This window comes from Phacochoerus africanus, chromosome 8 (assembly GCF_016906955.1).
Source record: "Phacochoerus africanus isolate WHEZ1 chromosome 8, ROS_Pafr_v1, whole genome shotgun sequence".
NCBI classification, from domain to species: Eukaryota; Metazoa; Chordata; class Mammalia; order Artiodactyla; family Suidae; genus Phacochoerus; species Phacochoerus africanus.
In genome coordinates this window covers 163,123,750-163,148,852 of record NC_062551.1, presented here as the reverse complement: position 1 = coordinate 163,148,852, position 25,103 = coordinate 163,123,750, and the positions used below count along the sequence as shown (strand labels likewise).

The 25,103-nt window shown below is 56.9% G+C and overlaps 1 protein-coding gene and 1 long non-coding RNA gene across 3 annotated transcripts in view; one reads left to right on the top strand and one right to left on the bottom strand.

The window, feature by feature from the left end:
* Positions 1-22,207, bottom strand: part of TRABD2B (TraB domain containing 2B) — a 213,977-nt gene extending 191,770 nt beyond the window's left edge. The window contains exons 1-2 of the mRNA XM_047789156.1: positions 21,795-22,207; positions 18,950-19,510 (exon numbers count right to left, since the gene is read on the bottom strand). Of these exons, the coding sequence (XP_047645112.1) occupies positions 18,950-19,510; positions 21,795-21,896 (663 nt within the window). The 5' untranslated portion in view covers positions 21,897-22,207. The remainder of the gene's footprint in view (positions 1-18,949; positions 19,511-21,794) is intronic.
* LOC125132218 (uncharacterized) lies at positions 21,401-24,582 on the top strand. 2 transcript variants are annotated; one of them, XR_007136167.1, is made up of 3 exons: positions 21,401-21,699; positions 23,229-23,425; positions 23,993-24,582. It is a non-coding gene; the product is annotated as an uncharacterized LOC125132218 (long non-coding RNA). The 2 variants fall into 2 exon arrangements; XR_007136168.1 differs by lacking the exon at positions 21,401-21,699 and adding an exon at positions 22,184-22,243.
* The last annotated feature ends 521 nt before the right edge of the window (positions 24,583-25,103 follow it).

Here is a 25,103-nt window from a genome sequence, read left to right as displayed (position 1 = left end):
TACCTACACTCAGTCCCTTTGCTGAGTTCACGTCTTCTGCTCCCACGGAGGCAGGGACCACGGCTCGTGCCTGAGACCACACCACAGAGTAACTGATGTTGAATCAACACTTGTTGACTGATTTGACAGTGAACATAATTCAATACAAACCAACACATGCTGACTTAGTGGCGGCTGGGATGGGAAAACATAACTTCCTCTGGGCTGGGCACAGGGAGAGGCAGGAAGGCGTCCGGCTCAGTGCCTGGCCCTTGCCCAGCAGGGCGCGGCGGGCCCCTCAGTAACCGATCCACCCTTCCCATCCGATTGCCTGCCCTTTGTCCTCACACCTCAATAGCGTGGACTGCCGAGGAGCCAGGCAGCGACCAAATCAGCAAACAGGACACTGTCCTGATTCCTCCAGGTAGGCGGTGTGAGCCTAGGGTGCCACTAACAGCAGTGCCAACCAGAGGGAGTCTGGGGGAGCTGCTCTGGGCACCCAAGTGTTTATACGTTTACCTCCTTAGCGTGCTCCTCCCCAGCCTCCCCTCATTTCAGCTACTGGCACCAGCAGGGACCCGAACATGCAGGCGTGCGCCAGCCTCCTGGTCTCTGCACAAGCGGCTCAGTAGATCACTGTCAGCGCCACCTCCACCTCTGAAACGGAGCCAAGCTCCCCTCCACCTGCTCCCCCAGGTCCAAGCCACTGCCTCCCCAGCTGGATTATTCCAACTGCATCCGCGCTCCTCCACCCTCACCCCCCCGGACAGCTCATTCTGCACACCACGCCCGAAGCCATCCTTCATATATAAAAGCAAATCAGACCTCCCCTGCTTCGAGCCAATGGCCTCCACGGTTGGAATAAAATCCAAAGGCCTTCCTATGACCTGTAGGCCTCGCTGGATCTCACCCCACCTCCTCTCTGCTCCATCTCCTGACACCGTCAGGGACACGCAGGCCTCTGGTCACGACCGCCTTTCTGCTCCTTGAACAGGCCTCAGGGCCTTGGCATCTGCTGCGTCTTCTGCCCAGAGCCCGCTTTCCCAGGCGCTCATGGCCGCCTCCTCCTCACCCCTGTCGACGCAGCTCAAAAGATGCCTTCTCCCGAAAACCCAAGGACTCGAGCAGCTGTTCCTCCTCCCGGCTACCCCCTAGCTCCCAGGCCCTTCGCTGCCCACTGGCTTTTTTCCTTTATACCTCTTATTATGCTCTAAAATCATCTATTTATTCACTGGTAAACCCTCACTCAAATGAAAGTTCCATGTAGGAAAAGAATCCTTTCCGTCTTGAAGTTCACGGCTATACTGCCAGCATCTGTACCAGTGCCCAGCTCCGAGCGAGCAGTCCAAACACACGGGTGGAAGGGGAGCCACGCTCCCCATGCCTTAGGTCTGGGCTGCTCACGGGGACGTCTCTCCAAAGGGTATATGGTACAGAAACACAGCAGAAAGGAGAAATTTTTGGTGGCGAAACCTGGCAAACGGTGCCTCAGCCAAGTGGCCAAGGTGACAGGCACCTGTGACAGGTCAGGACTAGTAAATGCCCCGATAAGAGATGAGAAATGTGGCCCTTCTCCCCGGCCTTCCTCCCCCAAACGCTTAACCCCAGTCTAATCATAAGAAAAACACCAAAACGAATCCCAACTGGGGGACAACCATCTGAGGAGGACTCAAGGCCAAGCTCAAAAAGAAGGACAATCTGAGAAACTGTCACAGCCAAAAGGAATGAAAGGAGAGATGACAAGCAAATGCCACTGGGAACCTGGGAGGGAAAAAGGACATCAGGGGGCAACCGAAAATCCGAACAAAGGATGGAGTTCGGCTAATGGCGTGTTGATCCTGGTGTGTTCACGGTGCGAAAGGTACTGGACTTAAGAGACAGGCCAACAGCAGGGACCCAGGGAAGGCCCTGTACGAGCGTCTCAATAATGCCGCAAAGCAGAAACGGCCCGCGAAGTTAAACACTTCTTTTAAAGCCACATCTGTGAGGTGAGTGACTGTACAGCAGTAGATGCTGCACGGATACTCTGGTGTCTTTCTATAAGAATTCGCTGAGCCGAGGCTCCGGTACGATACCGGGGAAAAGAACAAGCTCGGAGTCTGTTAAGCTGCTCTGTTTGCAGCATCGGTGTGCTAACAGCATCCGTGCAAACACTGCAAAGGCAGACTCGGCCCCTCTCCTAACGGGACTTCTCGTGGTTCAAAATGAGGAGAGTCTGGGTCAGTGACAAAATGCACGAATCCTGCCCTCTTTGAAGATGCATCACATCTTTCCAGGGCTCTCCAGTCTCCCGTAGCCGCAAGCACTGTTTAGGTCCTACTGGGCACTCAAGCCCAAGTTCAGCTTAAGAGCCAGATCCTGTCCTAGATATGAGTTCGAGTCCCAACACAGTGAAGCCGGACCCCTCTCCTCCAAGGGGTCAAACGGGACACACAGACTACAAATGGCACCGCTGTTCAGAGAAGACAGATCTTCAGAACTAAGGCAATCAAGGAAGCCTTCCTGCAGGAAGGGCCAGGCTGGAACTGGAAGAGGAACCAAGATTTAGAGAGATGAAGAGAAGGCAAGGCTCACAGAACAAGCAGAGCCAGGGTGTCTGGACCCAGGTGCAGAGAGCTGTCTGAATAGAGTTTCGGGGTCCCGGGGGCAGTGGGGAGCAGAAAAGAGGAAGTTGGTATGCTGAGCTGAGGCTGGACCAGGAGCAGCCTGGACACCTTCCCAGACTTCTTTTTTTTTTTTTGTCTTTTTGTCTTTGTTGTTGTTGTTGTTGTTGTTGCTATTTCTTGGGCTGCTCCCGCGGCATATGGAGGTTCCCAGGCTAGGGGTCGAATCGGAGCTGTAGCCACCGGCCTACGCCAGAGCCACAGCAACGCGGGATCCGAGCCGCGTCTGCAACCTACACCACAGCTCACGGCAACGCCGGATAGTGAACCCACTGAGCAAGGACAGGGACCGAACCCGCAACCTCCTGGTTCCTAGTCGGATTCGTTAACCACTGCGCCACGACGGGAACTCCCCTCCCAGACTTCTAAGGCTCGGCATCAGCATCTCCTCCATGAAGCCTCCCCCTCGCACCCTGGCCACAAGTGAGTGCTCCCTCCTCAGCACTTCACCGCCCCCGCCCCCCTGTCTGGCTCACACCAGCCTTATTTTTCCTTGCCACTTGCTGCCTGGGTTCCTGCCCCATCTCTCCTACCCACCTGGAGGCCTCCCGGGGGGCAAGATCCTTCTCTGCCTCCTCTCAGCCTGCTCTAGAGGCCCTGCACACAGGAATGGCTTAAAGAAGCATCTAGAAAATGAATAAAAGGGAGGCGATGAATGAGTGGATCACAGACTAAGAAGCCAGGACTTTACCCCTCACACATTAGGGAGGCTATAAGGTTTGCAGAAAAATACACAATCAAAACACTATTTCCCTGGAGTTCCTGTCATGGCTCACTGGTTAATGAATCCGACTAGGAACCATGAGGTTGCAGGTTTGATCCCTGGCCTCGTTCAGTGGGTTGAGGATCCGGCGTTGCCGTGAGCTGTGGTGTAGGTTGCAGACGCGGCTCGGATCCCGCGTTGCTGTGGCTCTGGCATAGGCCGGTGGCTACAGCTCCAATTCGACCCCTAGCCTGGGAACCTCCATAGGCCGCAGAAGCGGCCCTAGAAACGGCAAAAAGGCAAAAAACCCAAAACCAAACAAACAAAAGGCATTTCCTCTACCATCTCACCATCCCTTCCTCTGCCTTCTTTCCCTCTACGCTTTCCCGTCCTGACTTGTTTCTCGTCTGTCACCTCTCAGTCACTCCATAAACATGAGCTGGGTGCTGAGGACAGGCCAGGCACGTTCTAGGTGCTGAGGATACAGATAACACAGACGTGGAGCTGACACTCTAGTGAGTCAGTCAAGGACAACAAACAAAACAAGTCAAACAGACTATATGCCAACGGGTGAAGCGGGGAAGAAAGAGAGGAAGTTCAAGGGGGCGATCTGCCATCTTAAACAGAGTCACAGGGAGACCACCTCTGAGCAAAGACCTGGGGGGAGGGAGGGCTTTTTCTTTCGTGTCCAGGAGCGCGGGCCCGGTCCCCCTTGCAGTACCGAGTTCGGAGTCGGTGCAGAAGAATGAGCACGTTGGGAAGGTTAAGTCATTGTTTTCATTAAACTGCTTATTGTGAGATAATCGCAGATTTTCATGCAGTTGTAAGAAAGAGTACCCTTCACCCAGCTTTCCCAATGGTGACATCTCACGTTAGGAGAGTTTCAATATCAAAACCAGGAAAGTGAAATCGACACAAGGCACTGATGTGGCTCGGACGTAGCCACTTTTACATGTCCCCGCCTGTGTGTGTGTCTGCATGGTATACGCAGTATATTTAGCTGTGTGCCATTTTCAGGCTCAATCGCTTTCTAACACACTAATTCGGAGGCCACGTGAAGAGTGCAGAGTTGAAGGAAAGCGGGGTGGAGCAGGCTGGACAGTTCCACACCCAGGAGCTCCATTTAATCCTCGCAGCCCTGTAAGCGGTTAGGTGCTCTTATCCCCATTTAAGCGAAGCCGGAAACTGAGGCTCAGAAAAGGAACTCGTCACACAGGAAGCCCCAACCCATGGCTGTCTGGTTCCTTCCCTGAGACACTTTCCTAAACACAAGAATGGCCTGAATTAAAAAAATAATAATTAAAATGAAAAAAAAAAAAAAACAGAGGAAGCAGAGACCCAGAGGAAGGCCAGGCTCCAGGAGGCAATGGGAGGCAGAGGACATGAGGAGATGCAGGAGGAGTCCACGAGGACGTCCCTGGGCTTCCAAGCGAGGGAGGACAGAAGGACCATTCACGCCAAAGGGAGGAGAGGAGGGTGTCCTGGCTCAGCCGGACCTGATGCGTCACCTTGGGCAAGTCCACATATGTCTCTGGGTTTCATGTCCCTCAACGGGACAAGGGTGAGAACCGCCACCTGACCCCTTTGCTCAAAGGCCAAAGAGAGATGAAAAGGTAGCCCTTTGCAAAGCCAGACTGCCAGACCGACTGCCAAAGCCAGGACGAGGGCGACCCACCCCACCAGCCCCCACCGCCTGCGGTCTCCCCACTAGAAGGACCGGCTGGCTTTCCCAAAGATGAAAATGCCGAGAATTTAGGTCAGCTCGCAGAGAGAGTCTCACTGTGTTTGCAAGAGACAGAGAGCGTGTGTTCCTATTAAATGCCTCTGAATCCGGGCGACGAGGAGAGACCCGGGCTGTTTGCTACCTGGGAGATTCGCTTTGCTCACACGCAAGTCAGCTCGGGTGCCCTCGGGTACTGACGCCACCTCACACCACCACCCCTGACGACCCCTCGCTTCCCCAGTGCCCACACATGGTTTGAATTTATATCCGTGTTAGCAGCTTTCATTTATATCGTGTGAGGATCAGGGAATGACCAGCAAACAGAAGCTCCGAGCCGCGTCCTGGAAAAAAGACAGAAGCGTGAGGAAGGGGGCTGGGGAGAGGGCTGGGAAGATGCCTCCATCCCCGGAAAAGAAAGGCTCAGCGGGAAAGCACAGCCCGCCTGGGGCGGCCGGAGTCCAGGGCTAAGAAGGGGCTCAGGTGGAGCAAAGCCACCAAAGCCGAACACCTGGGTGCCACCGCGGGACACGGGGATGGCTGCCTGGATGTTTGACCTCCCAGAAGCAAACATCTGGAAATCTGGGAACAAAGCGGGAGCGGTCAGGGACCTTCCGTTTTCCACCTGGACACTCAGGCAATGATGCGTAGACAGAGCCGGTCCTCTTCCGGCGACCCACAGCGCTCGTGGGTGTGCCTGCAGCCAGGCCTGAGGCCAGCCCGGCCAGCTCGTCAGATGAGGTCCCTGGCCTCAAAGAGCTTCCTTCTATGGAGGAGACACACGTACACGCACGAAAGACAGACCACACATTAAAAAACGGCCTTTTCGGAGTTCCCGTCGTGGCGCAGTGGTTAACGAATCCGACTAGGAACCATGAGGTTGTGGGTTCGATCCCTGGCCTTGCTCAGTGGGTTAAGGATCTGGTGTTGCCCTGAGCTGTGGTGTAGGTTGCAGACGCGGCTCGGATCCCGCGTTGCTGTGGCTCTGGCGTAGGCCGGTGGCTACAGCTCCGATTCGACCCCTAGCCTGGGAACCTCCATATGCCGCGGAAGCGGCCCAAAGAAATAGCAAAAAGACAAAAAAATAAAAAATAAAAAATGGGCTTTTCCAGGGAGGTCGGGGCAGCTTAGGAAGCCGCCTATGGGTTGCCAAGCGCTCTTACAACCGTCACGGGGGCTCCTTTCATCAGACGCCTCACCCAGGGCGCTCCGATTTACGGACCATTTACAAACCGCAGATCCTGCCACCCCGATTCCGCTTGGGAAGCACTCGGGAGCCACCTGCCTCAGCCCACTTCCACATTCGGGTGGGATCCTCCCACATGTGCCATCAAACAGGGCACGCGGAAAGCAGGGCCATGTTATCCTACAGTCGCTATTTCAGAAATCATGACCAGGCCTCAGGCTCACTCACCAAAGGCTGATCTTTAACTCGGAGCCGCATTCAGACGCCCGATGATTTTTATGATCCAGTTTCTAGGAGAAAACGCACCCGTGTTCCCGTGTCAGAAGCTGAGAGTCCTTCTCCCCTGGCCCAGCAGTGACAGCATCCTGGATCTCCCCACGGGAAAGACCCTCCCAGGCAGCTCCTTCCTCAAGCCAAGGCGCTGGAGAATTTCCCAGCAAGCCTGCGTGAGATGCTCCAGCTTTGCCAAATGAACGAGTTGCAGGACACGGGGGGTGGGGGGGCAGTGGTCCCTCAGCGCACCCAGGATCGTGCCCAAACTTCTGCACATGGCTTACGAGCCCCCCACCACGTGGCCGTGAGCCTCTGTGGCCAGTGCCCTGGTCTCTTCTTCCAGCAAGCACTGTCCATGCGTAAGCAGGGTTCTGAGAAAGGACGGCCCCTCAGCCTGAACCAGTCCCATCATCAGCCCCCACCTCATACCTCGTGCATCCTCCTGAACCCACGGAACACCCATTTGCCCTTCAGTCTTGAGCTCAGGTGGCGTTATACTGCCGAATACAGCATGAGAATGGGTAAGAGTACCTGGCCCAGCCAGGAACTTATAAGGAGAGGAGGTCCGTCTATTGCATAGAAGGAGCATCCTCACCAGCAAAGAGGATGCCGGGATCAGCAAGGATGCCGTCTTCTGCATCTCGGTAGCATCTGTCTGGCCTCCCGAGGACCTGACTGAGTGTCTGCAAAGCCCCAACGGCTTTGGGGTGGGTCTCACGGTCAGTGCTCAACCCCAGCTGGCAGGTACAAGAGGCTGCTCTGCCCAGCAGGGGCTCCTCAGGCCTCAGGGGTGGGGCGGGCCCTCCGTCACACTTTCCCACCCCTGGCACCTGCCTTGGAGAACTGTGCCAAGAAGCGATGCAGCTGTGTAGACTGATGCGGCTGCAAATTCATTGCCTCTGCTTCCATTGGGCCCTCCGCCTGCCCTGCCATTCCTCCACCTGCCAACGTGAGCTTCTGCTCCCGATCCCTCCCTCGCACCCCTCCTCAGCCTAGGTCATTCACTCCTTCCTGAAGGGGCAGCCGTTCTCAGGAGGGAACATCAGAAGTCTATGAAGAAGAGCCCGACCCCATCCCATGGGCCCCCAATCCCCCGTCAGATCTCAGCCCCTTTTCATAGACAGAACACAGGCTCTGCAGCCAGACGTCCTGGGTGTGAAGTCTAGCTCCTCGCCTCCCTGGCTATGTGACCTCAGGTAAGCGAAATAACCTCTCTGTGCCTCAGTTTCCCCACCTGTAAAATGGGGTTGAATAATAACATGTACCCGAGCGACTGTGGTGAGGATTCAGCGGGGCAATACACGGAAGTGACCCAAGCCCATTCCTGTCACTCTGCCTCGAAGCGCCTCTCTGGGGGGCGGGTGGTCTCCTCCACCCCTCCCTTCCTCACCAGCCCCAGGTTCATGACCTGGAACTAACCCGGGGCAGTCAGCTCCCAGGAGTGCTTGGCAAACAAATGAAGGAAGGAAGGGGGGAACAGTTTCATAACAACTAATCCAATACACTGAGTGCATACCCGGGATTTCTCTTTGGGAAAAAGAGAAGAGGAGAAAAACACTGGCATCCCGAGTACCACGAAGAAGAGCGCACTGAAGGGCTAATAAAGTCCTTCGCAGGCTTCACCCCCGATCCTCCCCACCGCTCTGAGTCACTGCCATAAACACCCACCCGTGCTGCAGAGGAAAAGGACTCTCAGAGAGGGCATCACCCCAGGTCCCGCACGGGTCTAACCCGTGGCAGGGCCGGGCATCAAGGCGGGGTCTCCAGCCCGAGCTTTTCTCTCCCTCCTTTTGCTGTGTCCCCACTGCAGACAGCAGTGGGAGATCACAGAGAAGCCGAGCTACAATGAGGGTGGCCAGATGGTCAGGAAAAAATGACCACGCTCCGGGGCGTCAAGCCACCCGGTTTCAATCAGGCTGAGCACCCGCCCCGCTCTGTGCGACGCTCAGCGTGTGAGGGACTAAAGGATCCAGAACCATCTTCTCTCTGGAACAGGCTTCACCTCAAGACACAGAGAGTGGGAAAATGGGCCAATAACAATAATTAAAATGACCGTGACTTAAACCACCACAATTAACATTCATTACCTCTGAGCGTGTGCCAGGCACTCAGCAACGCGGTTTGCAGGCATGACCGCGTTTCCTCCTCGCGACACGCCAGGAGGTGGACATCCTTGCGAGCCCCAGTTTCTCAGACGTGGAAACAGACCCTCGATCAGCCAGCCGAAGTGGTGGAGCTGGAATTCCACCTCCAATCCCGCCGTTCTCTTAAGGCACCAAAGATCTAAGTAGAAATCCTGGCTTCATCCTTTTGCACAAAGTACTTAGCCTCAATTTCCTTAAAATGGGGGCAATAATGCTTACCTATCAGGGGTTGCTTTAGGCATTTGGTGTGATAAGCCCAAGGCCTAGCACAGAACAGGCACTAAACAACAACAGCTGTCTTGGGAGCGGGCAAGGAGAAGGAGCGAGAAGAGTCAGCGGAGGGAAGGTGGAAAGACTCCTCTCTGCAAACCGCCTGCATTTCCCGTCCCGCACTTCCGCCTAAGAGTCTCCTTCCCTCCTCGTCTCCAGGGGCTCTGGTCCTGTTCAGCCTGCAAGGTCTCCACCAAGAATCCTGCATTCCTTCCCCACTCCCCTCTACACAAAACTACACCACCAATGGAAGCAGAGGAATATAAAATCACCTGCAAGACCCACCAGCGGGCCTTGGTGTGGGGGCTCTACAGTGCTGGCCCAACTAAACACTCAGTCAAGGTCAAGCACGGCGATGTCCATTATCAGCCCTGAGGTCCTAGAGGGATTCAGTTCCCCCATCCGCAGCCAATCCACAGCTCCTCAAGCTGCATCTCAGCCCCGAGAGAGGGAGCTCAAAAATATCCAGGCATCCAATACACACCAGGGCCACCTAGCTGGAGTTCCAGCAGGGGACAAGGCCTGGGAGGGCAGGAAATGGGTCTGGCCCCCTTCTAGGTGTCCTCCTGGGGGGTGGGGTCGGGAGGAAAAGGCTGTAGACACCGCAAACCGTGATGCAAATGGTGGGAATCCTCACCGTCAATTAGGCTTTTGTCTCTCCTCAAACTCAAGGCCTAGCATTGAAAGGGAAACCCGTGGATCTGGGCTAAAGAGGAGCAGAGAGATTTCCCAAAGGCCGTCTCTGCCCGCATCTTCCCTTCTAATCTAAAACGGGTGTTCCAGTGGGAGTTGAAGGACGGATGGCCTAGAAGGCACACTAAAGTCGCAGGAGATAAAAGCGGTCAGGAGACTTTAGGATAACCGGATAACCCTCGCAGGGAGAAAGCAGGTAAGCCTTCAAACAGAAGAAAAGGACACAGGAAAGGCCTGGCCTTTTATCTCTGCACTTTGGCCTCCTTGGGCAGGGCCGCGGGACAGGGGTGTGGCTCGCCCGGAGGCGCCAGCCCGCTCCTCCTGTTGCTCTGGTCGCTCCTGTCGCCTGGGCAGTCCCTGCCCCGCCTGGCCAGGAGTGGGCGGGGCTGCTCTTCTCTGACACGTGCACTTTCGCTCACAGAATCCCCTACTGAGAGGCGGCTGCAGGGCCAAGCAGCCCCAGCAAAGCCAGCTGGAGGTGGGCAGGGCTGGGAAGTGAGTGCTCCCACAACACACGCCGCCCCTGCCCCGGCCACCCCTCTCCCAGCCCTTGAAGGCACAGCTCCTTCCCCTCTCCGTCCCGGAGGCAAGCCCCCCGGGCGCTGTTCTTGCTCACTTTTCTGTCTCCAGCACAGACCCCAGTGCCCAGCACACAGTGGGAACTAAGAAACATTTCTTTAAAAATTATCCGATGATGCTGTTGTGATAAGTAAGGGTGGTGTGTTTGTCTGGCACTTTACACTGATCAGTGAAGCCTCACGATAATCAGATGAACTGGACAGACTGAGGCAGCAGGAAGGTTAGGGAACTAGCCCCAGGCGACCTGCCCTCCCAAGGAGCAATGATGCTGGGCCCTGAAGAAACTCTGGCCTGTCCTGGGCCCTGCTGCTGGGAGGTGTCCTGGGGGGGGGGGGCTTCTGAGCCGAGTCTGCGCTATGCTATGTGAATAAAGACTAAGTCTTGGTTCTGAAGGTTGAATCAGACCAGGGTGTTCCTCTGAATGGGGGGGGGGGGCTTTATGCAGAGAACACAGGCACACAAGGGAAGAGCCAATGAGAACTAAACTCAAATGCCGTCCCTGCTCTTCCCAACCCGATGGGGAGAAGCGGGAGAACCCAAGACGAAAGGATGACGGGACTCGGCACTGCGGCGGAGGCGGGGCTGGTACCGGCCCGAAAGCCTGCAGGTTCCCCCAAGGAAACTGAAGCTGCCTTGCCTAGTCGGGGGAGGAGCACAGGCTGGCACGGGTGCCCCCGGAGCGACTACATGGGGCCCAGAGCTCCGGGACATCACCCAGAGATGGTCCAGGGCTCTGACTCGTCTGGGCCTAGTCTGATGACCTTCTGGCTCCGCTCACGGGTCCCCGAGCACTCAGGGTGGCCCCCAACAACTCACCCACTGTTACAGTCTGAATGTGCCGCTTCATCCACGTGTTGAAGCCCTCGCCTCCACTAGGAGAGCGTTTGGAAATGGAAACTTTATGAGGTAGTTAGGTTTAGAGGAGGTAGGAAGGTGGGGTCCTCATGACGGGATTAGTGCCGCGTCACCGCCACTGCCACCGCCACCGCATGGCCAGCTCTCTCTCAATCTCTAATATCATGTTATGTCAATTAAGCCTCCATAAAAAAAATTGAAAAAGAAAAGAAAAGCTCAAAGCCAATCATGTCATGCCACCTAAACTCAAACTGCCTGATCAGTTCTGATCACGTGGTATCAGCCCAGAGGGGACATTCCAGTCTGGTGACCATGGACGAAAGTCTGGCTATAAAGGGTCATTGGCTTGAAGAAATGATGGCTTGTGAAATGATGGCGCTCAGGAACCTTGACCGCCTCAGGGGAGTGAGAGGTCGGCAGACAGTGAAAACTGGGAAGGGCTTCCGGGTAGAGGGAACAGTATAAGCAAAGGCATGGAGGCCTGACCGAGGGCCAAGGACCCTGTGTGAGAGGGAAGAGAAAACTCGAAGCGCTCAGCCGCATTGGCGTCCCAAACACAGTGGCGAATAATGGGTACAATTAAGCATTTTAAAATGAAAATAAGGTGGGAGGGTGGGGTGACTCCGGAGAGGCTCCCATGAACTCTGGGTAGAAAAGAGAAGGAAAGAAAGAGGGCTTTACAAGGAACAGATGGAGAAGAAAACCAACAAAGTGTTTCAGGACAGAGAGAGAGAGAGAGAGAGACCCAGCGGTGACTTGGGGATGTCACAATATCCTCAGCCCACGGGCCAGAGACAGCACTGAACGGCCTCCGTGTCTCAGGTGGGAACTGGGGGGCTTTCTGTGAATACACAGGCCAAGAGGTAGCCCCCTGTTAGCATCCAGAGCCCCCAACACCCCAACCGCGGGGTACACCACAAAGCCCCAGCTTCAGAACTCAGATACACCCAGTCCCATTTTTATAATCAACTGTGAGTGTATTCGGAGTTAGGTTTAAAGCCGGGTCAATTAGGAAAGAAAAGACGGCCGCGGTAATAATTATACCAGAAAGGAAAAGAAACCAAGTGGAAAGCATATCACATAAAACGCCACACAAAATTCCACAGGGGGAGGGGAGAACAGACGTGGCAGGGTCATCAAGTAAAGCCTTGCACCAAGTCTTCCCAAGCAGGGTCGAGGTAGGTGCATTCTGGGAAGACTTCCTGGAGGAGGTAGGCTCGCACGGAGGTGAGCCTTAGATGTCTCACAGGTCTCAGGAGGAGAAGGAAAAGGGAGGAAATTCCTGCAGAGGGAGGGGGCCCAGTGCAGGCCACGGCATTTCCAAGCTTGGGGCCACGTTTTGTGCTCCAGCGGATACTCTGCGCAGATTGAAAAGCCTGCGCATCCTGGAGAAGCTGCTCGGCCAGACGGCTTGGCAGTCGCTGAGCAAAGCTGAAGCCTGGGCCACCGGCTGCCTGCGGATGAAGTGGGTGGACAGAGAGCCAGGGATGGGAGATAAAAGGGAGGGAAGTGGATCATACGTAGAAGCAAACGCGAGGGGGAAAGCACGCGGCAGCCCGGCTGGCAGGCTGCAGGCTCGTCCCATTCTTCAGTTTCCTCCCCTGGAAAGCTGCATTACCAGGCGACCTCTTGCTGGCTTTGAGAGATGTCCAAATGGGAACTATTAACAAAGGCACGCTCCCCTTTTTATCTCCGTCACAAAGTGCTTTGCTGTGCAGGCTTTTCTCTCTCTTGGCCTGGGATCCGATCAGCTGCCGGTGAGCTGCGGGGAGGAGACCACTGCGATTGCGGATGGGACTTCCTGGAATTTCTGAGTACTGGTCCCTTCCAGCGCTAATATGGTAGAAATCTGTGTGTATGAGCTGAAAAGTCTTCAAAGCTAAGGGGCTAGGATTTCACGACGTGAAGATTCTTCAAGTCCAAAAGTGCCTCTGAGCCTACTATTCTAAGAATTCACCATTCTTAGATTCCCTGAGCCTCTGAGTCCCAGAGATTTTGTAAATCAGGCAGACTTCATGGTGTGACCTTCTGATTCTGAGACAGGAATATTTCATGGCATCTTGATCCCCTCCAGCTTTACGGCCTCGCTCTCCTTTGATGGAGGTACCGAGGCCATCCCGTCGCCTGCTTCTGTGTTTGTCCCCCGCAACCACCACGTTGGGATAATATGTTAAACACTAAAATCTGTGTTAACCAAGTCAGGAAAAAAAAAATGGACAGAGCTTGCTGTGCTGGCAGGGGCTCTTCGCAAATAGCTCTCTGGGCACATGAAGAATCTGAGTGCACATGCCTGGGGGTCGACGCTGGGGGGTCCCCCAAGTGACCTCCACACTGTGCTGAACAGCTCCCAACCACAGTGCAGGACTGTGTCCACAGGGCTGGGCGGCAGGCTGCAGAAGCACAGTGTGGAGGTGGGGCGAGAAGCAGCCTGCTCCCAGGCCTGGATCTGGAGTTAAAGGCACAGATGAGGCCAGCCTGTGCTTGGAGCCGATGCTGACCAAGGGGCTCTCACTCTGGAGGTGACTTCTTGGGGGAAGGAGGACTCAGCACGGTCATAGGTTCTTAGCAGTGCCCCGTGGTCCTGGGGGTGTGTGGTCTGACCCCGTCACTCTGGGGAGGGCACAGAGATCTGATGGAAAGCCCCAAGTAGGGACAAGGGCTGGGGACTTGAGGACCAAAGGTTGGTGCTGCTGTGGCTGTGGGGGTAGGTGGGTAGGGGCACAGGGGTCTCGGGAATGGTCATTCTCAGAGGGTGGGAGGCGAGAGGTGTATGTTCTGCAAGAGAAAAGAAGACGAGGCTGTCTGTGCCAAGTACAGAGACAGGACACGGGAGACAAACACACAGGTGCCCTGTGACTCCATTTCCACGGCTGTAAGAAGGGTCTAATAACACCCACTCTTGCTGGCTTGGCAATGAACTCTCCGGGGGACAAAATCGAGGCCGTTCCCAGGTCTCCACTGCCAGCACTGACTGACTGAGGGGTCCTGAGGACAGGAAGGCTCCGAGGCTGGGCGGCTGTCGGGCCGACTGGACCACGTCGGGCTGGGGCCCAGTCTGCTCAGCGGAAGGGCGGTGAGAGGCGGCAGGATCCCCCGCCAAAACCACAGGCAAGCCTGCCAGCCCGCCCTCTCGACTGCGGAGAAATCAGGCTCAAAGTGTCAGGGCGGCCCAAGGCCTCCAAGACACGGAGACTGACGACCAGCCGCACAGAAGTCAGAACTGGCCCTCCGGGCACGTGCTGGGAAAGAGGGGGCAACCGAGAGGGCCAGAACCAGCCCAAAGTCATGGGCAAGGTAGCACTCGGGTAGGGCTAGAGCCTGCTTTGTATTCAATCGGGCTCGTGATTCCACATCTGGTGTCCTTGCAGGAAGGCCTGCACTGTTCAAGTTCAGGGAGGGGGCTCTTCACTGGGGCTGCTGCCGTGTTTCTTCATATATAGACATTCATTCATTCAACAGTGCCGGGTGGCGGCAGGAAGGGAAGCAGGGATGGTGGTATCATGGCTTCTGACCGCTCATTCATTCATTCATTCTCTCTCCACACACCTGCTGAGCACCCAGGAACATACGTTGTCCCTGCAGGTGCCCATACAGGATCTCTGACCGTGAGCCAAGCAGACCCTTTATCCAGCAGCGTGCGTGGCTGAGCCTGAATCAGGGGTGCCCTCTTCACGAGCATCCTTGGAAAGCTGGGCCCGCGCTTGGGAACTCCTATTTCAGAATCACCTTCAGAACCGATTAATCAGCCAAGGAGAAGATCCGTTTCAGCACTTTGCCATGATCGCTTTCTGTGCATCTTTTTATCTCTTATTATATTCTTTTTAGCAGGACACCAACACACACACATCACCAGATGATGCCATCTGACTATTAAAAACAAAATTACATCATCTCTCAGAATCTTGAAAAACATGAACTTTGACATTAGACACACTGGCGTTTGAATCCTGAGACTGTCTGACCTGGCTTCGTAATCACAACCAAATGACTTAACCTCTTGAAGCCTTCATCTACTGTCTGTAAAAGAAGAATGGAAGTGTGCCTTGTCCCATCTCTGTGATGTGCTTCCTACCCACAGCGCCCTAGACAGAGACACAGCTCAGTAAGTGACTTTGGATTTTCTAACTCCCTAGAGAGGGGGCTGTAGAATTTTACAAGCATTTTGGACACACTTGGCAGCCACTCCCAAGTGCTCAGATGGGTAATGTGGGCGTGTGAGTGAAATCACAGCCAAGTACAGAATGGCAGGGGTCCTTGTTTTCTTCTTTTGCCACGGAACCTGGAGGGGTTCTCATCAAGACCCTCCACTGCATGGAATGCGGGGGGGGGGACTGGGCCCCCTAAAAGGAAAAGGAGGTCCCCTAATCAGTTCAGTGTGCTTGTGGTGGCTGGTACCAGTCCCCCGAGGCAGCTGGCAGAGCCGACTGAAAGCTGCAGGTCCCAAGATTGTCACAAGACCTGGACTCAAGGCTCAGGCATCTCCAGGCCCCTGAGGGCAGGACTGCCACCGCCTCCATTTCTCCAGCTTTGCTTTGTTCAGTAAAGCACCAGCGGCGGCGAGGCTGTGGGAGAAGAAGCCAGCAGGGCCGAGATGATGCTACCCATGCAGTCTTTCTCTTCCCTGTCCTAAAGCCACCCAGACTCGTTTCCAAGCACAGGCCTTGCCTCTGGGTGATCATTTTACCCCCTCGACAATCTCCCACGGGAGTGTCTTCTCATGTCCTCACCAAACCAGCTCAGTTGTGAAAGGCTGGTCACAACTGCCCCACTGGATAGATTGGAACACCAGAGTCCTATGCGAAGTCATTGGCTTCAGAGTCAGAGCTGGGACTGGCACCTAGAAGCAAGTCTCTCATCTCTCAGCCCCCTCCGCTGAGCTGTCTGTAAGGCATCAGGGAAATCTTTAGAGGCCCTGCCTGTCTCACCCCTGCTCCAACCACACAGCCAAAGAAAATAATTTCTCTAGAAGTATAAATTCTCCAAGAAGTAAAGCGGTAAACTCATTAGCCCTGAAAGGAAGCAAGGAAACAGAAGAAAGGAGCGAAGGAAGAACTGCCGGAATGGCTACCTGGATGGAGGAAGCGCATCCTTCCTGCAGAGCTGGGCAGACTGGCTCTGCGCCTTATGAGCCACGTGATCTTGGGCCCGCCTTAGAAAGTCAGAGGGTTGTCAGATCCCAACAGGATGGAAAAGCGTGCGGGTGCCTGACACGGGGAGTTGATTATAACCATCCCATGAAGTGTCAGGGCTGGAGTGGCTTGAAGAGTGACCTTAATCAGATGCCTCACTTCGCAGATGGGAAAAACGAGGCCCAGAGAGGGGAAGTGACTTGCTCAAGGTCACACAGCAAACTCATGGGGATGTGGAGACTCGTACCCTCAGTTCATATTGAGATCAGAGACGAGGGCCAAGATGCTTCACCTTTCAAGCGGGGCCAAGATGGAAGACACTTTTTCAGTGGTTCTTCCAGCCCATGGAGGTTCCTTTCTCCACTTAGCAAGGGACAATGTGGTATTTCTGACCATGTGACCAGAAGAAAATATAAACTTTTGAGAAATATGAAAATTAAAACCAATTAAAATCCCAGGCCTTCACAAAAAGGCGCCCTCTGTTAAGGCTTCTTTTTCCCACCTTCCTCTCTCAATGCTCCCCCCCCCTCCAAAAAAAAACTATTTTGCAATAACAGCAATGCTGGGAGGAAAGAAAAAAGAAAAATCTGATGCACTTAACAGATATTTCGGTACAATAATGCATCACAGATGTTCATATCAAACTGTGCACGCGTGCATACAATTTTGCCGAGAAGGCTGTTGCATTTCTGACTTTGGCATTGGGGACCCCTAACCACCCCATCTGCCCAGGCTCTGGAATCTCTCCCTTCCCGGCTAGCCCACGGCTGCCCACTGGGGTGGAGGACAGATTTCATCACCTCACTCTGAAATGATAACAGGACAAATTGGCAGGGTCAGGCACTCTGGCAGGTGGTGAAGGGTGTGCAGCTCGGGGAGCCCAGAGGCGCCCTGTTTTCTTTTGTTCGGGACTCGCTTCCCGCAGCCTCTCCAGGAGCTGGACCCGAGAACAGCTTTAAGAGCCGGCCCGGGTTGGTGATGGGGTGGGTGCAGTTTTGAAACCAGAGATTTGAGTCTCTTTGATCTTCAAACGTGGGCTTTGGAGACTGTCAGCGGGCTGCTGGCTGGCCGACGAGGGGCTCTCAGGAACTTTTCCTAAAGCCTAACCTCACGCGCGTCTCCTGCAAATGTTTTCAACCTACTGAAGCTGTCCTTTGGGGGAACAGCAGTGTTCCCGGACCTCAGAGGAAGATAGTTTTGTGGTCTTAAGAGAGGCAGATTAAAGGTGGAGGCTGTTTAACCAGAGGGTCTGTGAGCTCCCTTCAGCTCTGGTCAGACTCCTCTGGGTACCAAGAGGGTATTGAGAGTGACAGGGGATCCCCCAGCCTCCCCAGGCCTAAGGAAGATATCGGGGCCAGACGTGAGGCCTCCTGCAAACCTGCCCCCCAAATGAGATGGGCGGTGAGCGCTGGGGAGTCGGAGGCCGGCAAGCGAAGAGTCACTTCGGGGGAGATGCCGCCACGTTCAGAGGAATCCGCACTGGGCCAGAGAATGCACAGGATTTTTCCCCGTGGAGAAGGAGTCAGGCGTCGTCAGAACCCCGCGGGGCGTGACTAACTGCCCCAATATTCCTGCCACCAGGGCCCTCTGGGGAAGGACTCCACAATTATGGGAGAGCCAGCAGGAGAACCGACAAACCCGCCTTTCATTTGGCCGGCAAATCAATCTGGCTTCTTACCTCCCCAGGGACAAGACTGCATTTCCCCTGGAAAAACAAAAGCCAGAGATCTCCAAAGGGGGATCAGTTTCTGCCCCTGTTTCCCTGGTGAGGCGCTTGCGACATCCCCGGAGCAGCAAGCAGGTCCGGTTCCAGTGTCAGAGTTTCTAGTCTGGCCAACTCATGGGGCGCTCTCCTTACTGGAGGAGCACATCTTGGGGACCACGCCTCACTTGGGGCATGGGCCCAGGCCGCATCTCGGGGCCTCCTCGAAGGAGCCACCAGCCCCGGACGCCAAGCCCTCATTCCAGGATTGACAGCCCGGTCTCAAGGCGCAGATGTGAACTCATTGTTCCCAGGGTCTCAGTTGAGTTTGGGGCCAGTGAGTTGTGAGTGACCTCTGCCCATGGAGACAGGGCTTTTAATGACATTTTGCTGGATCAGGTCTCTGGCAACCAGAGACTTTAAACCTCCTAAGCCCCTCCCTTCTCCCTGCCCCCACGCCTGAGGTTCAAACATCAGAACCGTCAACCTTTAAGTGAACACTTGTCTCTGGAATTATTAACCCCCAAACTATCCCTGCTGCCTTTCCCCCAGCCGAGGCAGGCAGTCCAAGGGTCACTCGGAGCTTCGCAGAGGCCGGGGGGAAATCCGGCAGCATTTAAACTCAGCACAGGAAGTGGGGGCCAGAGGCACCTCTCCCGCCGCCCAGCCCCAGAAAGCACGGATCCCTCTCTGAGTCCTCTGTCCATGCACACGGCCGCCTGCCGGTGCCCACACAACAGCCTCGGAACGGCCACCAGCTCTCAAGACTCCAGGGCCTCGGGAAAAGCTGGGCGCAAACTGGCAACGCTTCGATTTTCATCCCTCAGATGCTCCAGCGAGCAAAGCAGGTGGGACGCTCCTCCACCCAGAAGCAAAACCCCAATGCTAGCACAGGCCGCTCTGCCCTCAGACCCCCACAAAGGCGTCCCCCTAAACCTTTCCTTTTCGGGGAAGGACAGCCTCTGGCGGCGGAGAAGGAGCATCGGAGGCGAGGCCGCGGGCGCGGCGGCGGCGGCGGCGGCTGGGCCCCGGGGCAGGGCGCCGCGGGCCTACCTGCGAGAAGTTGAGCCCGTTGAGCGGATGGCACTGCTCCTCCACGCGCTCCACGGCCCCGGTGCTCTTCTTCATCTTCTCCGCCTGCTGCGCCAGGTAGAGGTCGAGCACGGGCACGCCCCGGGAGCGCACGTCCGTCTCGGTGAGCGAGTTCACCATGAGCATCACCCACACGGGCCTCTTGCGCTCCCAGTTGCCGGCGATGGCGTTGAACAGGTAGTCGGCGTAGAGCCCCTTGCCGCGCTGCGCCGGCGTCATCCACGACGGCATCATCAGCTTCACGTAGTCCAGGTGGCGCTTCAGGCGCCAGTAGAGCTCGCGGGGCAGAACGTCCTGCAGGTTCTCGCCGTGCGGCAGCAGCTGGCAGCTGGCCAGCGCCGAGATGGTGTAGGGGTCCGTCAGGTCGAGCTCAAAGTAGACGCGGGCGCTGGCCTGGAAGGCCGCCTTGGAGTTGTCCGGGATGAAGTCCCAGACGCGGGTGTAGGGCACGTGGATGGTACCGAACAGGTAGGCCGGGGGGTCGCGCCGAATCGTCCACAGGAAGGAGTTGAGGTCCCTCTGCTGCAGGGGGAGAGGCGAAGGAGGGCCGTGAGGATGGAGGCAGCTGCACTGAGCCAGGCTTAGGACAGGGTGGGCGGGGAGGTCTAGCTGTGGCTCAGCCCAAACGAATCTGACTCGTAGACTCATATCCATGAGGATGCAGGTTCGATCCCTGGACTTGCTCAGCGGGTTAAGGATCCAGCGTTGCAGTGGCTGTGGCGCAGGCCGGCGGCTACAGCTCCGATTTGACCCCTGGCCTGGGAACCTCCATGTGCCGTGGGTGCGGCCCTAAAGAAAAAAAAAAAAAAAAAAAAAGGACAGATCGGGCAGATGTATGGGGTTCTGACATCAGAGACCTACCCGGGCCGTGGCAAAGATCAAGGGCTCTGGAAACGGAAAGACCCGCTGAAAGACCTGCATCCACACCCCGGCTTTGCCCTGTCTTAGCTGTATGACCTTAAGTATACTGTTTCACTTCCACAGACTCAGTTTCCCCACCTGTCAAATGGGAACTGAGAGCAGCTACCTCAGGGGTTGCTGGGAGAATGAAAAACACAATCCATGTAAATTTAGGCCTAAGAGCAGGCCGTGAAGGAAACTCTCGTTATGATTGGCTCTCACCGTGAGTGCCAGGGACTGCCATGGCACCTGAGAATATTCATGCCTGGCCAAGTCAAACCTTCACCAGTGGTATTTCGTGTGGAGGGTGGGGAGAGGGAGACCCAGAGTCCTGCTCTGGCAAGAAGGGAGGAAGTCATATAACTTTAAAATCCAACCATTAGGAGATACATGCCAAGAGCACTTTGAAAGCAGAACACCTATTAAAAATAGCACACCTATTTAAACAGCTACTTCCCATTCGGCAGGGCGGATACAGTTTTCTTTTTGGAGGGCAGGGCTGGGGTGTCAGCTATTCTGCTCCATCAGCTGAAACCACAGATGAGAAAGTGGTTTAAAACCTGCAGGCTAAGTAAAGTCTCAAGGCCCTGGCTTGGGAGAGAAAGATTCCACAGAATTAGTCCTAAGAAATGTACATGCTTTCCAGGAGGCTCCTCCCCTACAAAGATGTACCTGGTCTCCAACCCCCATTCTCTGCCATCACCTAAGCTCTCATGGGGGTCAGGGGGAAGGAGGTGCATGAGGATGGGTCGTTTCCTCAGATCCAGCTTAGGTCCAGGGGTTGCGAAGCATGCGAAAGGACCATCATTTCTCTCAGGCGAAGTCATTTTCCATCCAGAACACCCCCTGGACTGCCCACTGCCACCCACCAGCCGCAAGCTCTAAGTCACCTCATCAAATCGTTCTGCTTGATACCAGCACGAGTGAAAAGTGCCTGTCGGGGGTGGGGAAAGGGGACAGTACCTTCCTTTACGAACTTGTAAAGCCCAGCCTACTGGAGCTAGACCAGCTCTGAACACCCTGCCCGCCACGGGAGCTCCCCACCATGGAGCTCCCGGCTTCTGCACCAGTTAGGACGCCGGAGGGGCACCTTGCCCAAGGTCACCTAACTGGGCAGCCTAGTGAGGACCCTACAGAACCTTCTCCGGCTCCCTGGCCTCCAATTCAGGGCTGGTTTCAAGGCATGCATTTACACTTTGAGAGGGAGACTGAGGGAAATCAGGGATTCTTTAGTTTGGAAGGAAAATTAGAACTAGTAATTACTCTGCCCCCAAGGAAATATTAGGCCAGCATGTTCTGGCACTTTCTTTTCGTCTCCTCTGGAATCTTCCTCATTTTGTGAACGGGGGAGGGGGCACTTGGGCCAGTAGGTGCGGGGCCTGGGTTGGAGAGGGTGACAGGAGCGGGAGCCAGCAGTCCCCAAGGAGAAAGTTTGCCTTAGGTCCCCAGGGTGGGGGCAGGGGAGAGAGGGGAGCCTGCGAGGGGCCGGTCGTGTGGGAGAGAGAGGAAGGGGCAGAGGAGAGGAGGACAGGGGATGGTAGAAACACGGAGAAGCGGGCAGAGAGGAACCGGAGGATAAGAACAGGAAAAAAGTAAGAAAGAGGGGTGTCCGAAAGGGCACAGAGAGGAAAGATCCAAGCAGGACCGAAAGCTGGGGAGAGCCCGAAAGGTCAGCGTGTGGACCCGGAGCTGAAGAGGGCGCGCCCCACCTCGGCTCCGAGCTGGAGCCCCGGGCGGCAGAAGCCTGGGAGGAAGGACGCCCGAGAGAGAGGCAGTGCCCGGCGGGCAGAGGTGGAGCGGCTCCGGCCGAGGTGGGCGCGGAGAGCGGGACCCCCCCAAACCATCGCCCCCACGGGGCCGGGGTGGCCGGGGGGCCCGGAGAGTGGCCAGGCGGGCGCTCGCTCACCGATCCGGGCGGCCGGCACTGTCCTCCGTCCGGGGGCTGCGGGCGGGCGCGGGCGGTGGCGAGGAGGGCGGCGAGCAGCGGCCCCGCCAGCGCGGCGTGCATCCTGCCGGGGCCCGCGGGGCGCGGGGGACCCTCCTGGGCGGCGCCCCCTCAGCGGGGCAGGCAGCCCCCGGCGGCTGGGCACCGAGGTTCCTCTGGAGCGCGGGGCTCCGGACGCGGGATGCCGGGAGCCCTCTGGGGCGTGGCTGGATGTCCCTGCCGGACCTGGGGGTCCCTCTGGGGCGGGGCCCCGTCGGTGGCAACAGGGGGACCCTCTGGGGCGGGGCCCCCTCAGCGGGGCGCGCAGCCCGGTTGCCCGGGCCCGGGGGCTGGGAGAGCGCGCAGAGGTCCCGGAGCAGCGTCGCGGGCCAGGCGCGCGCGGGGTTCCCGAGGCAGTACCAGCGCCGCGGGTGCGCGGGGTCCCGGGGTTACGCTGGGGACCCGGGGCGCGCAAGGCTCCCAGGGGTGCGCGGCGCTCCAGGGGGCGCGCGGCGGGACAAGTGCGGCGGCGGGCGCGGCGGGGGCGGGGGCCGGGGCCGGGGCGCCGGGGGGCCCCCCGAGCCGGGCTCAGAGGGGCGGCGGGCGGCCGCGCGGCCGCTGCCCGGGCTCCGCCATGCTGCTCCGCGGCCGGGAGGGAGGGAGGGAGGAGGGCGGGAGAGCGGCGCGGAGCCGGGCCGGGCGGGGGGCTGGGGCCGCCGGGGCGGGGGGAGGGGAGGACCCGGCGCGGGGGGCGGGGGGCCGGGGCCGCGCCGGGCCGGGCCGGGCCGCAGGGAGTCGGGGCGAGCTCCGCGCCCGGGCGCGGCGAGGCGGGGTCTGATGGGCATGGCAGGCGCTCGCTCGCTCCTCTCCTGCTCCCTCGCTCGCTCCCTCACACACACACACACGCGCGCGCGCGCGCGCGGAGGGAGGCGAAGCCCGCAGCAGCCACTTCCCAACTTTCCAAACTTCCCAGCGCAACTTTTTCCTCTCCTCCCCTGCCCGCGCCTCCTCCTCGCCCGCCCTCCCCCTTTCCCTCGGCAGCTCCCGCCGGGCCGCAGCTTCCGCGCGCGGCCGCCAGAGGGCGCCCGGGCCGAGGCCCCCGCAGGGCCAACCTCGGTCCGCTGGTTGCTCCTTGGGGGAGGTGGACGAGGGCTGGTCCGGATCTGGGGAGCAGGCTGGGCAGGTCCAGGAGAAGGGAACGGCGAGAGAGGAGAGGGGCAGGAGCGAGCAAGCACTCCCAGGCCGGCTGGCAAAGCCAGGGAAGCTGGGGTTCACGACTTTGTATCACGCCGCTCTTCCAAACACCGGCGTGCGCGCAGTAGGTGTTCTGCAAACCCTGCTTGCGTTAAAACAAAATAACGAAATGCTCTTCCTCAAAATTCCTTGGGACTTACCACTGAATCAAGTCTCTTTCAGGGACCCCGGAAAGGGAAGGATTCGTATCCCAGTTCCTGAGACTGTAGGAATCGAAAGAGATCGCACAAGCAGCCTCTTTCTGCTCTGGAGAGTCCAGTGACACTTAGAAAAGGCCAAGAGGCAAGCCCCAAGCTTCGGGACCATTTCCGGCAAGTGGGAAACGGGCCTGGAGTCCTGGGCACCACTGCCTCGTCCTGGTGAGGAGCGTTCACTGACTTTCCCTGTCCTGACAACAGGGACTGAAGGATGAATTAGGTAGATGTCGGGAGACCACAGCCTGGAGACAGGGACACAGGGGGACCGACATGCAAAAGCGGATTAAAATAGGGATGACAAGTGCCAGGAGACAGGAAGTGGGAACACAGAGGAAGGGCTCCTCACACATCCCTGGGGCTCAGGGGAGGCCCCTGGGAGAGGTCCAGAAGGTTAAGCCCAGGGTAGCCGAGGGAAGGAGCAGGTGCTGAGGCGGAGGGGAAAAGTGTGGGTGCCTGCAAGGGACTGCTGGCTCTTAGGCCCACAAGGAGCGCAGAGCCAGTGGCAGGAGCTGAAGTTGCGTCTTCCGGCCACACCAGTGGTTTGTACTTTATATATACGAGGTGGTGGGGAATCTTTGCCAGATGTGAAGTAGGGTGGCTGGAGCCCATCTGAGCTTTGGGGAGGCCTGGACTGGAGGGGGCAAGCTGGAGGCAGAGATCAGTGGGGAGCCGGGCAGTGAGGGGAGAGGTCCCCGGAGACCCAGCTCAGGGCTTTCTCGCTCCTCCCAGATGCAGGGTGCAGACGGAGCCGCTGGAGAAAGGCCACTCTAGAAGCTGGGCAAGGAAGACCAGCTGGGCTGGAGGGGCCAAAGGGCTTCAGGAGCCCAGGCTCTGGGCCTTCGGGAGAAACACGGAAGGAAAGGAGGTGACCCACGGGAGATGGCCGTTTCTGCAGGTCAGAGATCATGAACGTTGGCAATTTCATCTTGTTGCACCTGCCGGGTGTCAGAGCCACCTGGACCCTTTGCTATGCACACATCTGGTGACAGATACAGATCAGACCACAGGGCCCGGATGGTGTGAGAGAACAGTGCGGCTCCATGCCAGCCACCCCCGGAGCTCTGAGAACTGCAGCAGTGACAAAAGAGGAGCGCTTTAAAGAGCCTCGACTCCTCGGGGTTCCCAAAGTCCCTACAGAGCCGCCACTCCCTGGGGTGAGGATGAGGTGAACCCCTGGGAGGTAGGGGAGAATTTCATTCCACCGAGAGGGGGGTGTGATGTCTTCCTGGGGAGCTAGAGGGCACAGGCAGAGAGTGGGCAGGAAAGGACCTGATCAAACTAAAAACTGATCTGTGTAATTAAAGCGATGGTGCACGTGACCACGGGAGTGATTTTTTAAATGTTCCAGGGCTTGTTTTCCTGAAAGTGTAAATGTTTTGTTGCTGATGAGTCACGAGCACCAGCCGTGACTTCCTTCTCTAGGGTCCTTTCCTACAGCTGTGTGACCAGGGTTGGAACAACTAGCCTCTCTGTGCCTCTCTCGCTTCATCCAGCTTCCTGTCCTCACTATTGTTCCGTGTCAGTGTGTGCGGCGATGCTTTAGGATCTCCACCGGTGTGATTCCTGGTGTGGTTAACGACACGCGCGAGCAAATGTGTTTTTCCACTCCGAGGCGCGTGTCCCAGAGAACTCATCTGTCCACCCAAAAAGCTGTGCACGACTAGGGATAGAACCATTATTCAGAATGGCTAAATGGGAGAACCAACCCACACGTCCACCAGCCGACGAGTGGATATATACAGTGTGCTATATTCCTCCGATGGAATACTGTCCATCTATAAAGAAGACAGACTGGGAGTTCCTGTTGTGCCTCAGTGGAAATGACCCCAACTGGTATCCC